The sequence below is a fragment of the Manacus vitellinus genome, unplaced genomic scaffold (assembly GCF_001715985.3).
Source record: "Manacus vitellinus isolate BGI_N305 unplaced genomic scaffold, ASM171598v3 scaffold_0_pilon, whole genome shotgun sequence".
Taxonomy (NCBI): domain Eukaryota; kingdom Metazoa; phylum Chordata; class Aves; order Passeriformes; family Pipridae; genus Manacus; species Manacus vitellinus.
In genome coordinates, this window is record NW_021938789.1 from 49,433,562 (window position 1) to 49,453,707 (window position 20,146).

The window sequence follows — 20,146 nt, forward strand, 5'->3', positions numbered from 1 at the left end:
ATGCGCCCGTCCGCGATGCTTGGCTGCTGTGCTGCCGCTGCCCTGCTGGCGGCGCTGGCGGTGCCCGCCCGGCGGGGGTGGCGGCGGGGGCTGCGGCCCTGCGATCCGGCGGCGATGCCGGCGCTGCCGGGCGCGGGGGTGCCCGCTGGGCGCCGGGTGGCGGGACGCGCCTGCGGGTGCTGCTGGCAGTGGGGCGGCGGCGAGGGCGAGGCGTGCGGGCCGGCGGCGGCGCCGCGGGAGGAGCGCTGCGGCTCCGGGACTGCGAAGTGCGTGAAGAGCCGCAGGCGCCGCAGGCCGAAGAGGCGGCCCCGGGCTCCCGCGCCTGCCGGCCCCGCCCGGCGGTGTTGCTCTGCAAGAGCCGCTACCCGGTGTGCGGCAGCGGACGCGAGCCGGGCTCACCTACGGCAACGCGGCTGCCAGCTCCGGCGCCGCCAGCCTGCGCGCACAGAGCCGCGGGGAGCCCGCCATCAGCCAGCGCAGCAAGGGAGCCTGCGAGCAAGGTGCGGGGAAGGGAGCGGGGTGTGGGAGGGGGGGATGTCCGCTCCGCCGCCCGGCTGCACGGGGAAAAAGCTGCGCCTCCCGAGTGTTCCTCCTTGCTGTTTGGTCCCATCGGGGTGCTCTTTTGTAGAGCGAAGTTGAGTTCAGACCCACCTTAAATGGACCGGAGAGTCCCAGTCGGGTGGCGCTGCCTAAACTTGGAGTGACACTTCAGACCAGCCACAGAAGTGCAAAGGAACTTGGGCACTCGCTGTTGGCTTCCAGCGGCGCTGGAACTACGCGGCCCCGCTTTTCGTACTTTGCCTTGAAGGTTGCAATTTGCGCTCCTGTGAGATGGGACAAAAGGGTCGAGCTTATCCAGGGGAGAGTTCTGACCAGGAAGGTTGCAACCTGCGAGGAAAGGAAATGATAAAATGGATGCGAAAGCAACAGAAATTCACTGGCTTGTGTTGGTTCAAAATGAAAACAAGCAGTGACTTTCCTGTGAGCTGCATGCAGTGGTTTGCACTTGAAACATTTCCAGCCCGGAGCTTGATTCATCCTAAGCTTTTTCTTAGGGATGGTGCTCAAGGAAGAAATTGTTCTGCTGCAAAGCCTCTACTAGAAATTCTGGCTTCTGAGAGTGCATTTGGCTGGGAGGGAGGGAGTGAGGGAGGGAAGGAGGGATGGGACATATCAGGCAAACCATATACTGAACGTCTCAAGGACAGTATTGCAGCGCCAGTGCTGTTTTGGTGGAGGAGTGTTTTCATAAACACAGTATGTGCAGGTCACAACCTCCACCTCCTCCTTTGCTTTCTTCCCATAACTGAGGCCAAGTATGTTTGCAAAAAAATGTTTCCGAAACTCCTAAGGAAGGCATGAAAGGCTGGGTAAGGATTAGGTTATGTGCTTTGATGTTGCCCATTAAATGGCCTGTGTGGCTTTTCACAAACCTTGTGCAAAACATCAGGCTTATATATTAGCCAGAAACACTGTGTTATAGTGTTAACTCCTGAAGGGAAGGAGTTTCAGCCCTCAGGGTAATGTGGGGTGAGATGAGAAAGGTCTCAGTCCATGCCTCTGTCTGCTATTTGGAAGGAGCCTTTCCTGCCCAGCAGACTCAGGAGATGGTCACAGCAGTCCTAAAAAGCAGTCCTAAAGATCTTTGCTACTTGGTCCTGCTGGCCCAGACAAGTGAGCAGTTGGGTTTGAAAGATTCTGAGGTCATGCTTCAGGTGTATACTTGAGAAGAAGGCTGTGTTCTCACTTGTCTTGCCCAAAGTCACCTGGGAGTTTGTTGTAGAACAGGTATGGGTATTCTTAAGATACTGTCCCAACCCTTGGCTTCACTTCCCTGTGTTCATCTCATACTGCATCTGCATTAACTTGGTGGGGCTTGGAGATAGAGTTTGATTAGGTCAGTGCAAACATGAGCTGCTGGGCAGAGGATGGTGGGAGGCCACTGACATGCCAGCCTCAAACAGGCTGTTGTTTAAGAACGTCACTGGAGTATGTGGTGCTGAGCCACTGGCAAAATGTACCCTCCTCCATCACTCTGGGGAGCTGCTCTTCTTTTGGCTCCTGCTGCTGGGAGAGCTCTGACCCAGCATTTTGGGGAAGGGAACAGGATGGATGTGGGCTGCTCAGCACTGGTGATGCAACCGATTCTTCTGAGATTTCCCTTGGCTGCATGAACCTTTCTTGTGCCATGGACCACCTTCTGGTGATATGTGTTGCTCTGTGACTTGCAACAGAAGCAAGGACTCATCCCACACACGTGGTAGACATCTGGAAGTATTTCTGTAGCCCTAAGGGCCTCCTGGCAGTTAGGACTGTTGGGTGGGAAGGGGTGGGAAGTTGTAATCTCTATACAGATTTTGAAACAATGACAGGAGAGAACATCCATCCAATCATCCCCGCAGGGTGTAGAGCCTTTTCCAGTATCTTTCCAGATAGGAGACAGCAGTTTTTTGGGTTTCTAGAAGAACCTGGATGCTGTGGGAGTCAAAGAGTGGAAGTTCTAGCTTTTGCCATTTCCCACCACAAATGGATATGATCTCCTTAAGGCACTATCTAAGCTGGAATCCTGCACAGGGAGACCACAAACAGGCAGGATCCTGCTTGCATCAGTCATTTGTGTGAAATCTTTTGCACAGAAAGAAGTTCTTGGGTGACAGGGCACTTGGGCTTCCTGCTTATGGCAGATTGGCTCTGAAGTGTCTACTTTCCCTCATTGGACTATAAGGACCACATCCTTTGGGTCCAAGAGTGAGCAGCCTTTCAAGAGAATCTCTGAGAAGAGATCCAGAAAAATATGTTTCCAGCAGTGGATCATAACTGTGTTTGATTGCCCTTTTTGGCGGGGGGGAGTGGTTTTGGGGTTTTTTTTTTGTTGTTCCTGGAGAGGGAGGGCTTGTTTTGCACATCCGATTGGATGTTTCTTTTGTTTTTAAATAGCAAAAGGAATGAGCCCATTCTTGGCCCTGCATAATTCGCCTTGACCTTGTCCTTGGTTGTTTCCCAGACTTCTCAGATGTGATGTCTGTGTTCTTTGTACAAAAATCGTGAAGCCATGCAGAAAAAGGTATTTCCGCTGCAGCCAAAACTTCCTGCTGGAGGGCAAAGGAAGACACAGTTGAGAAGAATTTGAAAGGACGGAAATAACCCTTAATATATGTGCACTTGGCAGGTGCAGGGATCCAGTCAGTCCTTTATGGAGTGGGTTGCATGTGGGCAGGGCTGTTGGGGATGTCTGGAAAAAGGCATCCTACTTGATTGCCAACTCCTTGAAGCTGCCTGGCTGCCATAGTGCTGTGCCAGCAGGGTACAGCAAAGCTGCCTGCTTTTTTGCTCTGGGGGAGCAAGCAGTGATGCCAGGGTGCTCTCTCCTGGCTGAGCTCCTACTTTGCTCTCACACTTGCACTCACAGCTGGCTCTGGGTTTGCCCTGCTCCCTGTTAGGGAGCCACTACCTGCATCCTGTCTCTACCCGTGTGCCCCAGCAGCCTCTTTGTAGCTAATCCCAGGGCTGAGGATGCAGGAGATGGATGCTGTGAAGTTTTCCATCTGTTTTCCAACATTGCCTTTAAATGGATTGTCCCTTTGCTCTCTGCCTGTGAAAATGCAGCCACACTTAAGTCTGCTGCCAGGTCCTGCAGGTAGGGTAGGTCCAGATGCAGAGCCTGGTACAGGGATGCCTCCTCTGGTGGACCCTTGGCAGGATGGGAGGCTGCTCTGACAGCTGGGGAGCTGCCCTCTGTCGCTGTTGTCACACAGCTGTGCACAGATGTTCAGAAGAGCCTCTTTATGGAGTTGGTGGCTTCAGGAATGCAGGCTGAAATTCATTTTGCACACAGTGCACACACTGAGGCTGTTTACTGCCAGCTAGGACCTGGGGCAGGAGGACTGTGGTACCCACTGCCCTCCAAAGCCAGCTGGCAAAAAGAATTAGGGTTGCATGGCTCAGCTCAAGCCAGGCAGAAAAACAACCTCAAAGCATCAACCCCCATCAAAAAAGCTATCCGGATTTCTGGCACGACGATCTCTCTGAGCTGAAAAATACCAGGCACGAACTTGTTGCCTAACCAGTGCAAGAAGGGACAAATACCCCCGAGTCTCTGTTATCATTAGCTACCAGCAAATACCTGCTTTGAGAGACGTGTCGTAACTGCTGGAAATACTGGTGAAGTTGCCTCATTACAGGCAAAGGCCTAATGATTTGAAGTCCCAGATACTGGTTCCAGCAGGGTCGAGGTCTTCTGGTGGTTTTGCTGTTGTCGGTCAAGGATTTGTCTGTGTATTGTGCTCACTTCTCTCCTGGTGGAAGCCAAGTGCCCGTCCTTGCCCAGTCAGCGTACCACAAAGCGGCTCTCAGCAGACATCAGAGGCAGTGTTTCACTCTCCAGGGAACTGGTGCTGCTTTGTACCTACCTACAAAGACCTCCTGGAGGTGGAAACTGAGGGCCTCTCTCTGTGAAGGGTAAATTTGCTGGCTTGCCAAGCAGTCTGCTTTATTTCTGTTGATCTGAATGTGGTTTAAAGCTCCATGGCTTCATGAAAGTCTTTTCCCAGCACTGGGAATGTGCAGTGGTTTTTCTTATGGAGATGAGGGCTCAGCACCTTGCAGCATCCATCCCACAGGCTGCAGAGCTTATGAACAGCAGAACCAGGAGAGATTCTTTTAAAGCTGACTGTAACCAGGACTAAACTTGCCTAAATCTCACCAGCAAGGAGATAGTCACTGTAGCTGTGCGCTCCCTCCAGAGAGGTATCATTTTGGCTTCTCAGAAGCCCAGACAGCATCTCTTCTGGAAGGTTTTTTTTTGCTAAGATGCCACCCACCAGCTCTGGGGCTCAGGAAAATCTGGGTGTGAGGTTCTTGGCTGTCCACAAGGCTTAAAAACAGATTGATGGATGTAGGATTGTGACTGCCAGGCTCTCATGGAGACTGACTGCCCCAGGGACAAGTAACACCAACACCCTGCCCCCAAATTCCTGTCACTTTACCCCATCAGTGGTTTTACTTTGCTGATGCTCCAGTGTATTATAAAGCTACATCTGCACTGCAAGCAAAGAGGTGCCAAGTTCCCACAGGTCAACTTCAAAACAAGAAACATAGATCACATCTGTTGGGTCATTCCATCTAAATTCAGCTGTTGAGGTTTTGCCAGAAATATCTTAGTTTTGAGGGTGGTTTGTTTTATTTTTTTAATCCACTAACAGGGTAGAGCAAAAACAGGGGTTTGGGAAAAAACCTTGTGGGAGATGGCAGACTGCTGTTATCACTGACATTGGCTCATCTTCTCCTGATACACCTGCCTTAAAATCAAAGGCTCTTAACTCTTTTAGACACCACAAAGCATAGTTCATACCTAATCACATTTTGCAAGAAACTCTTCCAGATTTGTTAACAAATGGCTTAGATTGCCCTAGTTCTTTCCTCCTGTTCATCCTTTCCTGGATTTTAAGGGACTTAAAAGAATCTCCACATTTTATAAATGGTTTTGTCTTTGCTGGTGAAAGACAAGTTTTTTTCTAAGTCATCTGTAATTGGAAATGAATCAAATTCCCTAACTTTCCTGAGAAGCTGGTCTGGGTTTCTGCATCAGATGGGAGTAGGCAGTGCAGCAGTGGCCTTCTACCTGCTGTCTTCTACCACAAAGGACAGCGTTGTGCTTGCAGGTGGATCTTGCCAGCATTTTTGTGCTGCATGCAGAGAGTCCGTGGCAGAGCAGAGCTGTGCAGGTGCGTGGTGGGGTTACACCTTTTGTTTGGTACCACGGGGTCCTTTCACATGGAGGGTGATGTGGGGACGTGATATTTTTCAGTGTGGTGCTTGATTTCCCAGCACACAGCACTTTGGGATTTTGTGAGAGAGTTTATAGGGCTCAGGTTTAATCATAGAATCATCAAGGTTGGAGGAGACCTTTAAGATCATCAAGTCCAACCATCCACCCAGCACTACCACTGGTAACCCCTAAACCACTAAACCATTTCAACCAGCACCAGATCCAGACACCCCTTAAACACCTCCAGGGATGGTCACTCCACCACCTCCCTGGGCAACCTATTGCAATGCCTGACCACCCTAATAGTGAAAATTTTTTTTCTAATATCTAATCTGGATCTCCCCTGTCTAAACTTAAGGCCATTTCCTCTGGTCCTCTCACTGAAGGTACGGTAGAAGAGACCAGCCCCTCCTCACTAAAACCTCCTTTCAGGTTGTTATACAGAGCGATGAGGTCCCCCCGAGCCTCCTCTTCTCAAGACTAAACAAATCCAGCTCCCTCAGCCATTTCTCACAGGGTTTGTTTTCTAGACATTTTTAGAGCCTTGTTGCCCTTCACTGGACACGCTACACCACCTCAATGTCCTTTTAAAAGTCAGGGGCCCAGAACTGAATGCAGTACTTGAGGTGTGGCCTCACCAATGCCAAGTACGGGGGATGATCACTTCCTTGCTCCTGCTGGCTACACTGTGGCCTTCTTGGCCACCTGAGCACACTGCTGGCTCTTATTGGGCCATCTGTAAATCATCAACCCTGAGTCCCTTTCTGCTGAACAGCTCTCAAGCCACTCCTCCCCCAGCCTGTAGCACTGCATGGGGTTGCTGCGATCCAAGTGCAGGACTGGCACTTCACCTTATTGGACCTCGTGTCCAGTGAGTTTGTCCGAGTTTGTCCTCGACCCATTGACTGAGTCTGTCCAGGTCTCTCTGAAGAGCCTTCCCATCCCTGAGCAGATCAAAACTCCCACTCAGCTTAGTGTCATCCAAATTTACTGAGGGTGCACTCAATACAGATCATCAATAAAGAGGTTAAACAGTTCTAGTTGGGCATTGGCCCTTCTAATCTTCTCCCTACATGACCTCAAAACATCCTTATAGTTCTCCCAAGTTACCTGACCCTCCTTCCAGAGATGGTAGATTCACTTTTTTTCCTAAGTTCACTGTTTAACCACACTGGTCTTTTCCCCCAGTGACCTGTCTTTCTACACACTGGAACAGCCTGCTCCTGAATATTTAAAAATTCCTTTTTAAAGCACATCCAGCCTTCCTGGACTCCACTGCCCTTCAGGACTGACTCCTGAGCACTGTTGTTCGCTGCTTTTCAGTGTTTAAAAACACTGCTAGTGTTTTTAAAATTCATGTGTAACTGGGGTTTTCCACAGTTGTAGCATAGGCCATAAATTCCTCCTTAAAAGGCATTTAGTTAGATGAAAAAGTTTTGGTTCACTGGAGCTTGAGTTTTAATGGTTACTATGCTAAAATCTACTATGGAAGTTGTTTAATATATTACTTGGCAGAGTCCTGGAGAGCAGCAGTATTCTGGGGACTATGCAAAACCTTCACTGCCCAGGAGGATCCCATATTTCACCTGTGTCTTCATTCTCAGTCATCATAGCATGTCCAAATTCACTAGGATTTGCTGATTACTGATCAGCAAATTCCACCCCATGTTTGTTTTTTCTAATGCTGGAAAGGCATGCTGTGTTTAAAAAAATGTGTTTAATCCTTTGTTGGGCTGAGGTTGATCGAGGTTACAACTAAATAGGAGATTACTACGTAACAAGTCTAATCAGGTTGGATTTTTGCAAGCCCTGCTTGCTTTTCCATGCATAAATGCTGCCATGCCTTGTTTCTGTGTCTCCCACTGCAAGCTTTTCACATTCTTTCCAGGCTTTAGCTCATGGAACTGGATGATCAACCCAAACCACTCTATGATTCTGTGATATAAAGGTCATGCACAAGGTCTCTGAAGGCAGCGTTCCCAAACCATGGTAAATCAGCAGGGGTGGGATTTCCAGTGGTACTGGTCTGCTCCCTGCTGAGCCTAGTGGTGTGGAAAGCAGGAGTTGCTCCATGGCAGATGGATGGTGGCCCAGGGCCCTTCCTCACGCTGACTCAGTCTCAAGCCTCCAGGACTTGGGGCAAAGCTGCATTTGTGTTTTCAGCCTTTCCGGGGTCACTGGGCTGCTGAAGTCTGAGGTGGAGCATCCAAACAGACGTAGCATCCGACATCTACTTTGGTGCGGATGTCTTGGAGCTTCCTTCTGTAACTTCTTAGTCTCTTCAAAGACAGGTTAAAGGAAGATGAAAAATTCCTTCAGAAATGGGTAAAGAACAAGGCCTGTAAGTCTGCCAGAAAGCAGCAGGCAGCTTTGGGAGTGGGGAAGGCCAAAAGCACTTCCTATATGTTGCTGCCTCTCACAGAGCACTGACCTGGGAGGGAGCAGCTGAGGCCATGCCAGCTAAAATGAGTAGATGCTGCTTATGGAAGGTTTCCCCTTTTCCATATAAAGTAATTTTGAAGGGAAAATACTTTGCCAGCAACTTAGGAGACTGGAGTCTATTTTCAGACTTGCAATAGCTTGTTAGAGTGAACAATGTTTAGTTTTTGCTTTGGTTAGCCGTCTCACAGGGAGTGTTCCCAGCCTGTGTTTGACCTGGGGCTGTGGCACAGCAGTGCTCGTGAGGGCTGGCTGGGAACCAAGCTGACACCCACGTGAGCTTCAGCGTGTGGTGCATGGCTTCGTGTGAGCTTCAGCGTGTGGTGCTTGGCTTCGTGTGTTCATGTTCTGGACTTCCCGCACACACCCAAGCACCAGGGCATACCCACAGTGCTTAGTGTCCAGCTTATTTTTGCCTTTAGTGACATACCTTGATTTTAGCAGAAAAGTTACTGCTCTGCTTGCTGTGCAGTTTTTATTTGTGTGTGTGGACAGCAAAGGAAGATCGGTGAGGACGAGGTAACCCTGAGCTGTGACAGACCGTCCAGGTACCAGTGAGAGGCAGATGGGTGGGCTGGGAGATGCCAGGTCTCTGCCTGCTGTGGCTGAGCAGAGAAGAGGTGGCTGAGCAGAGAAGAGGTGCCTGGCGTGGGGAGGGGTCTCAGGAACAGATGCCAAATGACATTCTCATCGAGGAAGTCAGGCTCTGCCACATGCTGCTGCAGCAGAAAAGCAACTACATAACAGCAATGGGAACTCCTCTCCAGCTGCTGCTTTTGACATAATGCAGGCTGTCAGCTCCCTGCCATCTGGAGAAAAAAATAGTCCCTGCACAAATGGTCAGGCTCTCTCCCGGGGTGAATGAGATCTGGGGCTCTGTAAAAAGCCCCATCCTGAGCTGGGGAGAGCTATTTGTTTAACAAACAATGGGAAGAGCACTGAGGAAATGCCTGAAGTGCCTGTGGAGAGCAGCTGATTTCCATCAAGAGCCGGGGCTGTCCTCCTGGCCAAGGAGCTTCTGCTCAGTCAGGGCAAGTCCTGCAGGGAGCATCTGCACATCAGCAGTGCCCATGGTGCAGGCCTTGGGGGGAGTGGAGACCACTTGGCCACCTTGATCATGATGACCATGACCATTTCCATCAGCAGGTGCAGCCCTCAGGTCCTCAGCCCGAAGGAGGCAGATGGAGAAACATTCCCCCTTGGGGGCAGTGCTGCAAGTAGAGCAACAAGGCCTCTCAGGTGCAGGCTGTAAGATGATGGCTGAGGGTCTCCTTGCTGGCAGGAATCAAGACATCTGCTCTGTACAGGGTGGGCTCGTTTCCAGCCCTGCTGAACACATGGTGGCCTTGCTTCCTTCACAAGAATTCCCAAAGCAAGAGGGTGACTTGGAGGGGGGAATGTCTTCATATCTTCGGAAGTGCTTGCAAGGCTCTGCCATCCTCTGCATCTCTTGTTGCTGTGTCATCTGTCCAGCTCTGTCTGCTCTGGGGGATTGTGGGAGAGAGCGAGTGGGACCAGCACAGGCAATAAGCAGGGTGAGGGCCATGCACAAGAGTGTCAGCCCACTGTAGTAGGAGTCTAGCTACTGCTGTGGCCTGTTGTGATTTGACTTTAAATCTACTGACTTCTTGGCCTTTCTCATTTATTTTTAGTGGCAGAAGAAACACAACTCTAGAATTTTGGCTGTATGGATTAAAGTCAAACGTCCGGAGAGTCCACAGTGACTCTTCCCATGACACTTGTTGCATCTCTCAGGATGTGTATTCCCTCCTGGCCTCAGAGCTGTGCTGGATAGAGGTGGAGGCCTGTGGATGCTTCCAATTCATTTTGCAGCCAAATGCAGAACGTCATGTTCTGCCTGGGTAGATCAGGATGTACATCCCGAGCTTGAGCTCAGGACTGCTTTTTAAAAGTCAGGCTCTTGCTCTGCTGTGGCTGCTGTGCCAAGCCAGCCAGAGCTTTGCTGTGAAGCTGTGCAGGCACTTCTCCTTTCCAAGAAGATAAACAATTTCTCCTTGCCTGGGAGATGGGTAGACATTCTTTCTCTCTTTACCCCTGCCAGCAGTTGCTGCTGAAAAATCCTTGTGTGATATGCTCCTGGCAGGGTAAGCAAACACCTGTGGGCAAGAGGGAAACTCAGCAGCAGCCAAGACTGAGAGACCTCAGGCAGTGAGTTTAGTGGTGGACTGAATGCTGCCAGTTCCCAGCCAGGGAAGACTTGAGCCAGATCCTGGAAGAGCATAACAGTGCCTTAAAATCTACCTGGCTTTTAACATAAGTCAGGATCTCTCCTTTTCTGTGGTGGGAGATGGTGGTCATTTGGGGGCAGCTGTGTTTCCTGCCTCATGGAGAACCCCAGTGATAAAGAGGATGGTGTCGTGCAGGGGCAGACATAGCCCTGCCTGTTGGGGACAGGCCCTGAGCTCTGCCCTAGGAAGGGCACTGGGCACATGGAGGGTTGTGCATGTTTGGAGCAGAAGGCAGCAGCTGTAGCAGGCTCTGCTGGGTGCACATCAGCTGGAGGCCCTCAGAGAGCGAAGTGCAAGCTAAGCCGCCTGGGAACATAGGGTCCCATCGGAGCTTCCAAGTGCACTATTGTCCCTATTGTTTAAGGGACACAGGAAAAAGAACAGCTGGGCTGTGCAGGAAACCGCCTCGTGCTGGGTAAGGGGAGCAGAGTGTGTGACCTGAGGTGGCCCCGTCATGGGGATTCAATGCCCTGGGCTGGGCCACAGCCTCACTGCTGTGCAGGGGCCAGGCTGTGGCTGGGGGTGCATTCGAGGGGAACACCTTCAGCAGGGTGTTGCTGAGAGTGCAGAGCTGGGCATGGGCTGCTGTGGTACAGATCTGCTCTGGGCCACCTGGGGCAAGGATAACTCCAGCACTTTTCCATAAGGGAAAGGGTGCTGTGACTCTTGACACACCCCTCTTTTGACGGGTGCACAGGAATCAATTCATGAAGCAGCACAAGCAACAAATGGATAAGCATGTAACGAAATGCTGCTTAAATTTTTGACTCAGCCCTGTGCAGATGAGGAGCACCTGGGTTGTGGTGTCTGCCAGGAAACCACCCGTGCTGACCATTAGGAGTGGTTTCAACCATCGCCCAGGGCTACACATAAAACTTCTCTGCTTCTCTGCAGCTGCCTCCTGTCAAAACCAGAACTGGAAAACTTCTGTAACAGAGAATATTGAAGGCAGCCACTCCGGTCTCTTAGCAGCTTCCCACCAGCAGGCCATGTACAGTCATTCCTGAACAGGGAAGTCTCAAAAGAGAAGAGCACACACTTCTCTGGGATCACACCAGCTGCTCAGGAGTGGGGAGCCACCTCAGCATCTCTTGGTTTAGAATAGAAGTATGGCTGATACCCTTTGGCTGGTGATACCAGTGTGGATCTGACCCCAGATCCTGAGGAGGAAAAAGACACCAGCTTTCTGCTGGAAGATGTTAGTGTGGTGGGATGCACCTGGAAACCTGCTCCCCACTGCCTGTGATGGCTGTAGGGGGGAGTGCACATGCAAGGCTGAAATCAATGCACGTTCAGGACTCCCATAAGGAGCATCAGGACCCAAATATGCCCCTTTTTTATGGGGCTGAGGATAAGCCATGGTCTGTGAGCCAGCATACCCAAGGGCTTCAGTTAGGCATATAGGAAATGCCTTCTCCTGATGCAGTGTAATGGGAGCTTTAGTTTCCTGTTACTGCCTGCATCTTCAGAGCAGAAGCGGGAAAGCTGTTTGTTGTGTTCTTAAAGCTCTCAATAACTGGAAATAAACACTGTGTGCTCCTTTGGTCTGCACTTCCTATTATGGGGAATTAATAGCTGCATTTTGTAAAACAGCCTAACTAAAGAGGGATTGAATAAAAAAGGCCATTCTTCCCTTTCTGGGATATGGGTTACATCTCCAACATTTCTCAGCCTGAGGGGTAAACATCTCGAGCCAGATCTGCAAAACAACTCTGTTCTCATCTTGCTTTGGAAGGAATTCTCTGTTTAACCAGGAATTGCAGCTCTCAGGGGAAAAGAAGCTCTGCATTTACCTAGTCCTTTCCCAGATCCCTGCCAGGGAGAGCTCTGCCACCCTCCAGCCAGCCTCCTGTGGCTGAGTATTGCATACAGGTAAAACAGGAGCAGCGTAACATTGAATTGTGCTAGCCAGCTGCCATGGGATTGAAATCATACTAGGGAGAAAGATGCTGCCAAGTTGGCCAAGCTCTCCATGGCATGAGAAAGTGATGGGATGCACCCTGTCTCCTGGGGGTCCTTTCCTCCCTGCCAGCTGGCTTGGTGACTGCATGGTAAGCACATCCAGGCCAGTTTGTACAGGCCTGTTCAGTCCCTGAGATAACAGAATACAAACACTATCTTACCTCTAACCTCAGTCTTGCAAGTAGATGGACTGATCTGAACTGCTCAACACTTGAGTTTCTGTCTGGTTTCAGTCTGAACAGCTTAAGGCTGGACGCATGTGTTGCTTGAGAGAGGGAAGTGCTTTGATGTGGGATCAATCCTGCAAGCTTTGCTCCAAGCAGGGATCTCCTTCACCCCATCCTCAAAACCCATCAGATTGGCCCACTTAAAAGTTCAGCAAGGAGACAGCTTGTAGTCACCCCAAGCTTAAAAGCATTTCTCCCTTTTTGCAGGACCCTCCATTGTGACTCCTCCTAAGGATATCTGGAATGTGACAGGAGCACAGATCTACCTGAGCTGTGAAGTCATTGGCATCCCAACTCCTGTCCTCATCTGGAACAAGGTAAGGGTCCTGCTAGGAGCTCAGAGAGCACAGCAAACCTGACGCAGCTGAAACTGCATGGTGAGCATAAGGACCGTAGCAGATCCCTCTGTAGAAACACACCTCTTTGATGAGTTCTCTCATCTGTGCAGTCCTGTACACCCCCAAACATTTGGTTTTGCTTAGTCTTTAGTCATTGCTTTTTCTAAACTCTTGTTGATCCCGAGGCAGAATATGTTTCTCTTGGTAGTGCCTGATATTTGGAGCATGCGGGGAATGTCCCCTGACCTGCTGTCACCCTGCTGGCAGCAGTGACTGAGGTGGCTAGACATCGCCCACATCGTCGGGAACAGGAACCACATGGGGCAGTTGTCTCCAGTAGCCAGCAGCATGTTGTTGATCTTGGCAGCACTGGTAACATCTGGCTTTGGACAGGGGCCAGTGTTGAGCAGAGAAAATCGTAGCTGTAGGGTTGAGAGCCACAGCACAGCCCCTGTAGCCTCCTCAAGTGCCACAGGTTTGTGGACGCTTGTGAAGGGCCTTAAAATTAAGCTGAAACAATACTAGCTTAAGGCTAGTATGGACTAAAAAAGCTAGATTGGCCCAAAATTTGCTCTAAGACAGTAAGCTTTATTCATAGGGGTGTCAGAGCAGACTCTTGGGTGAGCAGTGTGGGCATGCTGACTCAGGTAGTGTTTACTGCTTGTTTATGAGTAGATGCTGAGTTTACACTGACTGTTAATGCTACTCTGCTTTTTGTGCCTCTACCTCATGGCCAAGAGACTGCTTGACATGGTGATAACAAGGGCTGAGTACCACTTACCCCGTGCTTGGCTCGGGGCTCAGATACACAGCACTGGGGAGAGACTGCACTGCTGTTTTCTCCTCGATGCTGTGGCCACCAGGAGGGACAGCCTGTTTTGCTGCAGCAGAAACATGCAGGGCTGTTGCTGGTCTGTTGAGAAGAGGATAGGTCACGCAGGTGGACACTCAGTTCTCTACTGCTGCCAAATTAAAAAGCCTGATCAGCAGGAAGTTATGGGGGAGTCTCTCCAAACAAGGCCAACAGTCAGCTCCTGGTGGTCTCCCAGTCCCAAGCCAGAAGGCAGCTGCTCCAGCCTGCTGAACTGGATTGATGTACAGCTGCCAGCAGCTGCAGGCTGCTGCACTGATGGGCTAAACACACCCTTGGGAACACGCACATAAGTTCTGTGAGGCCAAGTCAGTGCAGTCAGTGCAGGGTATGTTTGCACACCCCACTGCCCAGCACCATCCGTATCAGAAAACCATGCCACTCTATCTGTTCCTGCTGAGGCCAGGGGAACACAGCCTCAGTGCAGATGCTGAGGCACTGGGGCAGTACCATGTGGACAGTAAGGTGAAATGCTGACACTAGGAAAAACACATTCATGTAAAACTAGCATTGATCTTGTCTGTGTGCGGGTGTGGTTCTAGCAGTTCCAGCATAAATAAGCCCGCAATTCTTACCTGTTTCTGCCCTTCTGTTTAGATAATTCGAGGACAGTATGGTGTCCAGAGGATGGAGCTCCTGCCTGGGGACCGGGAGAACTTGGCTATCCAGACCCGAGGGGGCCCTGAGAAACACGAAGTGACTGGCTGGGTGCTCGTAAGTATTTTGTGTATGCAACGAGCTGCACAAACAGTACAGGGCAGTTTGCGAATATGAACAAACAACAGTACAGAAGACAAATGGCAACACATAGGGCCTTTGGAGGAAAACAACCCGTGTGAATTAGGGGTGAAGGGTAAGGGTGGCTGCTTGCTCCAGTCTTACCTGCTGCATGCATCCTACCTCTGTCCAGCATGCAGCAGAAGGGTGCATTCTGTGATCAGAAAAAGACAGACTGAAAAAAACATCTCATTACTTTCCTGCTGCTGTTAGTGGGAAGGAGACCCTCTCCATGACTAGGAAGGAACTAGTACAGAGGTCTGAACCAGACTGTTTAGAGCTGACAGAATGCAAGCAGTCAGCATGGTTGCTAAGGGTGAACCCCTTCATGCACTCTGTTCATCTCATCATGTCTCAAGCAATTAGCAAGTTACATAAGATACCTTAAAACAAAATCACCTCTACCCATGCATGGGATGCTCATTGGAGGGCCGGGGGTGTGTTTCTTCCCCTAGATATCCCCTCTGAGCAAAGAGGATGCTGGGGAATATGAGTGCCATGCGTCAAATGCCAAAGGAGAGGCAACAGCTTCTGCAAAAATCCACGTTGTGGAAACTCTGCATGAAATAGCTCTGACCAAAGGTTGGTAAGTGTGGCTGAATACTCAGCAGCTCTCTCCCCAAACAGTTTACCGTTACTTGATACAAAAGGACCACCTCTGTTTAATGCTTTCTAAAGAAACCCAAACAAACAAACCCAACCCCCCCCTAAGAATAGCAGTTTTAACACACAGTTTTTTGTGTTTGGACAAACATTCCCAGCAAATCTTAGCTCCTAGAGCTCTCAAGGGAGAGAACGCTGCCAAGTGCAGTAAAGTACTGGAGATTAAACATACCAAATTAAAATTAAAAAATACCTTCTGGGTTTCTTGCAGAGCCACTTTCAGTGGTTTTCCAGCCCTATTTATATTGTCTGTGTTCTCTGGACACTTCCAAACCTGCCCATTTCTCCTGGAAGCAGTATTGGCACAAGCAGCCCTAAAGCAGAGGGAGAACTTCAAGCACTTAAATTCCTGCCAAGTCCCTGCACCTCCACCATCCTGGAAACACCCCAACACCTGCCATATTCTTTGCATTCTGGGGTGTCAAACCTTGGACGGTAAAGATATGCCACAGCAGGTCCTCTTTGCCAGGCTGTGTGCAAAGCTGATGGCAAAACAACCACCCTCATTCCAGCTGCAGAGAGGATGGATCACTATCACATCCACATACGCTTAGGAATAAATCTGGATAGCTGGGACAGTAACTGCAACCATGCTAGAAGCAGAGGCACTGGGAACCAAACATCCATGTAGAGAATACTGTGCTGCCCAAATCCAGTTTTGGACATAATCCTTAGCTTTAATCCCAGCAGCTTTATCCAAACTATACAGTCGTGACTTTCTGTATCCTTGTGTCTGTGAACAGCTGAAATACTGCCCTTAGGAGAATATTAACAGCACTTGCCATTGAATTAAGAGCTTAAAATGAATCCAAATATCATGCATAAGAACTCTGCTAATGGTTTTTAGCTAGTCTCTAATCCCTTTTCAAGCACTTTAGTTATGGATGTGAATGAAACTGAGCCACAAACAGCACGCTTATACCCCAGAACAGAAAATGTTCACTCCCCCTCTCACAATAACCACTGTGAGGCTGCAGTACCATGCATATTGCCTCATAGTTTATTTCTTACACACAACACTCATGTGTTACAGCTGTTTCTTTTCAGCTGTAGGAAAGCTCTCTAGTCAGCACGCTGTAGCCAGGCGATAAGTGCGTGCAGGCTGCCAGCTTAAAGGAAATTGATAAGGTTAATGGAACAGACTGTCAGACGTCATAGCTACACACTGAGAGTCTGTGTCCCATGTCCAGGTGATCTCAGCACAGAAAAATGCATTTATTATCATCCCCCTGCAGCAGGGAGGGAAGGAAAGAAGGAAGGAAGAAGGGATCAGGTCCCACCCTCAGCTAAAAGATCACAAAGCTACTGCCAAAGTTGCAATATTCCCTCTTGGAACAGTACAGACTGTAACATGTTTCTGTTTTTCCACAGATGATGGTGCAGAGCTGTGATGTGAGGACTTTCACTTACGCACAGTTTTAAATTAGTATTTTGGAAAGCTGCAAGCTCTGGCTTTTTCTAGCTGACTAATCATTCCCTCTTAACTCCCTTATTCTTTGACTCCCAATTTGCTTGCACACTTCTTTCACAGATGCACAAATAAAGAGATTCACAAGTTTGATTACAAATTTTAATTCTATTTACAGGAAATAAACATACTTTTGAACAGCACACAGCAGATGAGTAAAACTGTATTTTGAATGCAACGTACATAAAATGAAACTAAACTCGAGAACTTCAGTCTCATAATTAAAAAAAAAAAGAAAGCCCTTTGAAAGGCTAAACACTCATCATACGAGGTGCAATACTCATAGACATCAGTTCTTGGAAGAGGAGTTTGCAGGCATAGGGCATTCGAACCAAAGATATCTGGAAAGAGATTTCAAAAGTCTTGTGATAAGCACTCCTAAAGCATCAACTTCCACCATCCTCTAAACAAATAACTCATCAAGTTTTTGGCTCAAAAGCGAGTCTGAAGTTGTGCATGAGAGCATTTAACAAGAATTCCTCACAGACAGTACCAAAGCAAGAAGGAAGCCTGAGACTGTCTGTAGAGGCTACAACAGCAGCTATGCAGAGCACATTTTTAACATAAAACCTGCAACCAAGGGATCTGATCCTAAACAAGAGCCATTTAACACAGGAACGTGTGCACAGCCAAGTGTGCCTGATGTGCAGTAAGTGCAGTTAAGATTTCCAGCACACATCGATTTCTAACTCCGGTGCCACTGCTGGAGGGGCAGCAGTCAGTCCCTGGCACAACAACAAGCCTGTTCAAGGCAACTCTTTTTATCTCTGCCACCACCCTTCCTTGACATGGTGCTGTAACCAAGCACACACACTGCAGGGCTTTTATTAATTAAAAAAAACCCACCAAAGTGCAACACAAAAGGCCTCCCATGGGGACCCAGCTCTGCAAGCATAAATATCTTCATGGGACAGTCACAAGGGTGATGGCTCTTAAATTCCTGTGATTCTGAGTTTTACTTCTAAAAATAAGCTCTCAAGCGTTTAAAGTTTCTGAAAACTCTGCACTGTACAATACTTGAGCAGCATTTCCTGCCAAGCCAACACTCTGAAGTTAATAAGGAAGCATCCAAATTAACTAGGTCACTATAAACACTTAAAACAGTTATGAAACTAAAATAGCAATTGTTCTGGTGCTTCTTTAAATATTTACTTCCCTATCCTCCTGTTCACTGGAGTGGCATTTCCTCTTGCCCACAAAGAGAAACACTGGCTGATGAAAACTGCACGTACCTGAGTTTTATTGCGGCATCCCCGGCACTCATAGGTGTGAGTCCTGGTGTTTGCAATCGCCATGATTCCACAGAGGTTACACACATGGACTTGGTATGGGTCTGAAGCTTCAAACAGTCTTTCTCTCAAGAACTGGGCCGCTCCATGAGCAATCTGGCAATCCCGTTCCATTTCTCCAAAGCGAAGGCCACCATCACTGAAAAGAATAAAAAAAAAACCCACTTAACTTTTCTGCTCATCGGCAAAATAATCATTTTTTGTTGGCAGAAGAAGTATCTTACCAGAAACACAACAGCAGTATTGCAAGGCAGGAGGAAAGCTGTGCATTAATTTTCCTCTAACACCTCAGAATAAACTGTTAGGGAGAATGTGAACACAATAATTTTTAACTGCTGCTGAGCATTTCTACAGCAGGTGTCTGACAGCCACAGCACAACCACACAGCAAAATGAAGTATACAATTAAGTCATCCTCTTCTTATCTGTGGTGAGTTTAACTTTGGCTGTCTGCTAGATGCCCGCCAAGCACCTCTCTGACTCCCCCCCAGGTCGAGAGGACATGGGGAGAAAATAAGACGGAAAAGCTCATGAGTGGAGATAAACCCAGGGATACAGCAGATCAATTACTGTCACAGGCAAAACAGACTCAGCATGGGGAAAATTAATTTATCGCCCATTAAGAATGGAGTAGCATGATGAGAAATGAAGACAAAACTAAAAAATTCATCTCCCCAGCCTTCTTCCCAGGCTCAACTTCATTTCTTCATTCCAAACTCCTTCCTCCCCTCCCCATGGCCGCAGGGAGAATGGGGGCTGCAGTCAGTGCATAACAGTTCCTCTCAGCTGCTCCTTCCTCCTCACGCTTTTTCCCTGCCACAGCATGTGGTCCCTCCCATGGGATAGTCCTTCACACATTGTTCCAGCATGGGCCTGTCCCACAGGGTACAATCTTTCAGGAACAGATTGCTGCAGTATGGATCCCCCACGGATCATACCTCCTGCCAGGAGCCTGCTCCAGTGTGGGCTTTCCATGGGCTGCAGGGCAGTTCCTTTTTTCCCTTCTCTCTCTCACAGCTGCTGCACAGCATTTTTTACCCTTTCTTAAATACATTCCCACAGAAGTGCCACCAGCACCGCTGACAGGCTTTGGCTGGTCAGAGCCAGCTGGAAGTGGCTGTGGCCAGCACAGGGCAAACCCTGGTCCTTTCTCAGAGAGGCCAGCCCAGCAGCACCTCCTGCTACCAAAGCCTTGATGCTGCACCCAACACTTGATCTTAAGCCAAACACATGAAAAATGGGTGGCTAATTGGGGTGAGCTAATGAAGTTCTAGCTGCAAAGCTTAAGCAACTTTAGTTCAGGGCTAAAAACTCGACAGAAAAAGAAAACCCCATATAGAAACTAACACACATCCTTACCGAGATCTACCTTCCATGGGCTGTCTGTTCAGTATCTGGATGGGCCCTCTTGCACGAGAATGGATTTTGTCATCCACCATGTGCTTCAGTCGCTGGTAATAAGTAGGACCAATAAAGATCTGTGATGTGATTTTTCGACCAGTGAAGCCATTGTAGAGGACCTGAAGAAGTCAATGCAGTCATTGAATCATAAGCCTTACTATCCATCAAATGTGTATTAAAAAGATTACAATGAACTGATATTTTGGTTATACCTCGTTTCCTCTTAGATGATAGCCATAATCTGATAAAAGATTGGAAATCTTCTGCACATTGACAGCATCATTAAAAGGTGTAGCATCACCAATTTCTCCCTTGTTTGCAGACACCTACAGAGAAGAGATTTGCAAAAGTTTGTCACGTTTCTGAAGGACTGGTTATACCATATTAAGCTGTTTCAAACAGTTCAACACTTAATGCTTGAATTTGAGGCTCCATGCCCAACATAGTAACCTACCTTGCTTTGTTTATCAGCTACACAACTTAATACACAGTATCTACAAATTTGCTACTCCTTTTTCTAGGTCAGGGAAATGTCTGAACAAAAGTAACAGATGAGAGAGCACACTGTGGTGTCTGACTTGATGGACAAAATTTACAGGACTGTAGGTCTTCCTCAAGAAACCTGCTTTTGCTATCAAGTAACTGCAGAACAATCCTTATTTTTCAGTGAAGTAACACCTACTAGGCAGTACTTAT

At 48.7% G+C, this 20,146-nt stretch overlaps 2 protein-coding genes across 2 annotated transcripts in view; one reads left to right on the forward strand and one right to left on the reverse strand.

Moving 5' to 3' along the window:
* IGFBP7 (insulin like growth factor binding protein 7) lies at positions 1 to 16,911 on the forward strand. The gene is given in 7 exon segments (XM_008924432.3): positions 1 to 333; positions 336 to 383; positions 386 to 500; positions 12,852 to 12,961; positions 14,451 to 14,567; positions 15,086 to 15,212; positions 16,665 to 16,911. Coding segments are annotated over 7 exon segments (870 nt in total). The 3' UTR covers positions 16,685 to 16,911.
* Positions 16,855 to 20,146, reverse strand: part of POLR2B (RNA polymerase II subunit B) — a 15,823-nt gene continuing 12,531 nt past the window's right edge. The window contains exons 21-24 of the mRNA XM_008924433.2: positions 19,663 to 19,776; positions 19,409 to 19,569; positions 17,994 to 18,189; positions 16,855 to 17,102 (exon numbers count right to left, since the gene is read on the reverse strand). Coding sequence (XP_008922681.1) covers positions 17,013 to 17,102; positions 17,994 to 18,189; positions 19,409 to 19,569; positions 19,663 to 19,776 — 561 coding nt within the window. The 3' untranslated portion in view covers positions 16,855 to 17,012. The remainder of the gene's footprint in view (positions 17,103 to 17,993; positions 18,190 to 19,408; positions 19,570 to 19,662; positions 19,777 to 20,146) is intronic.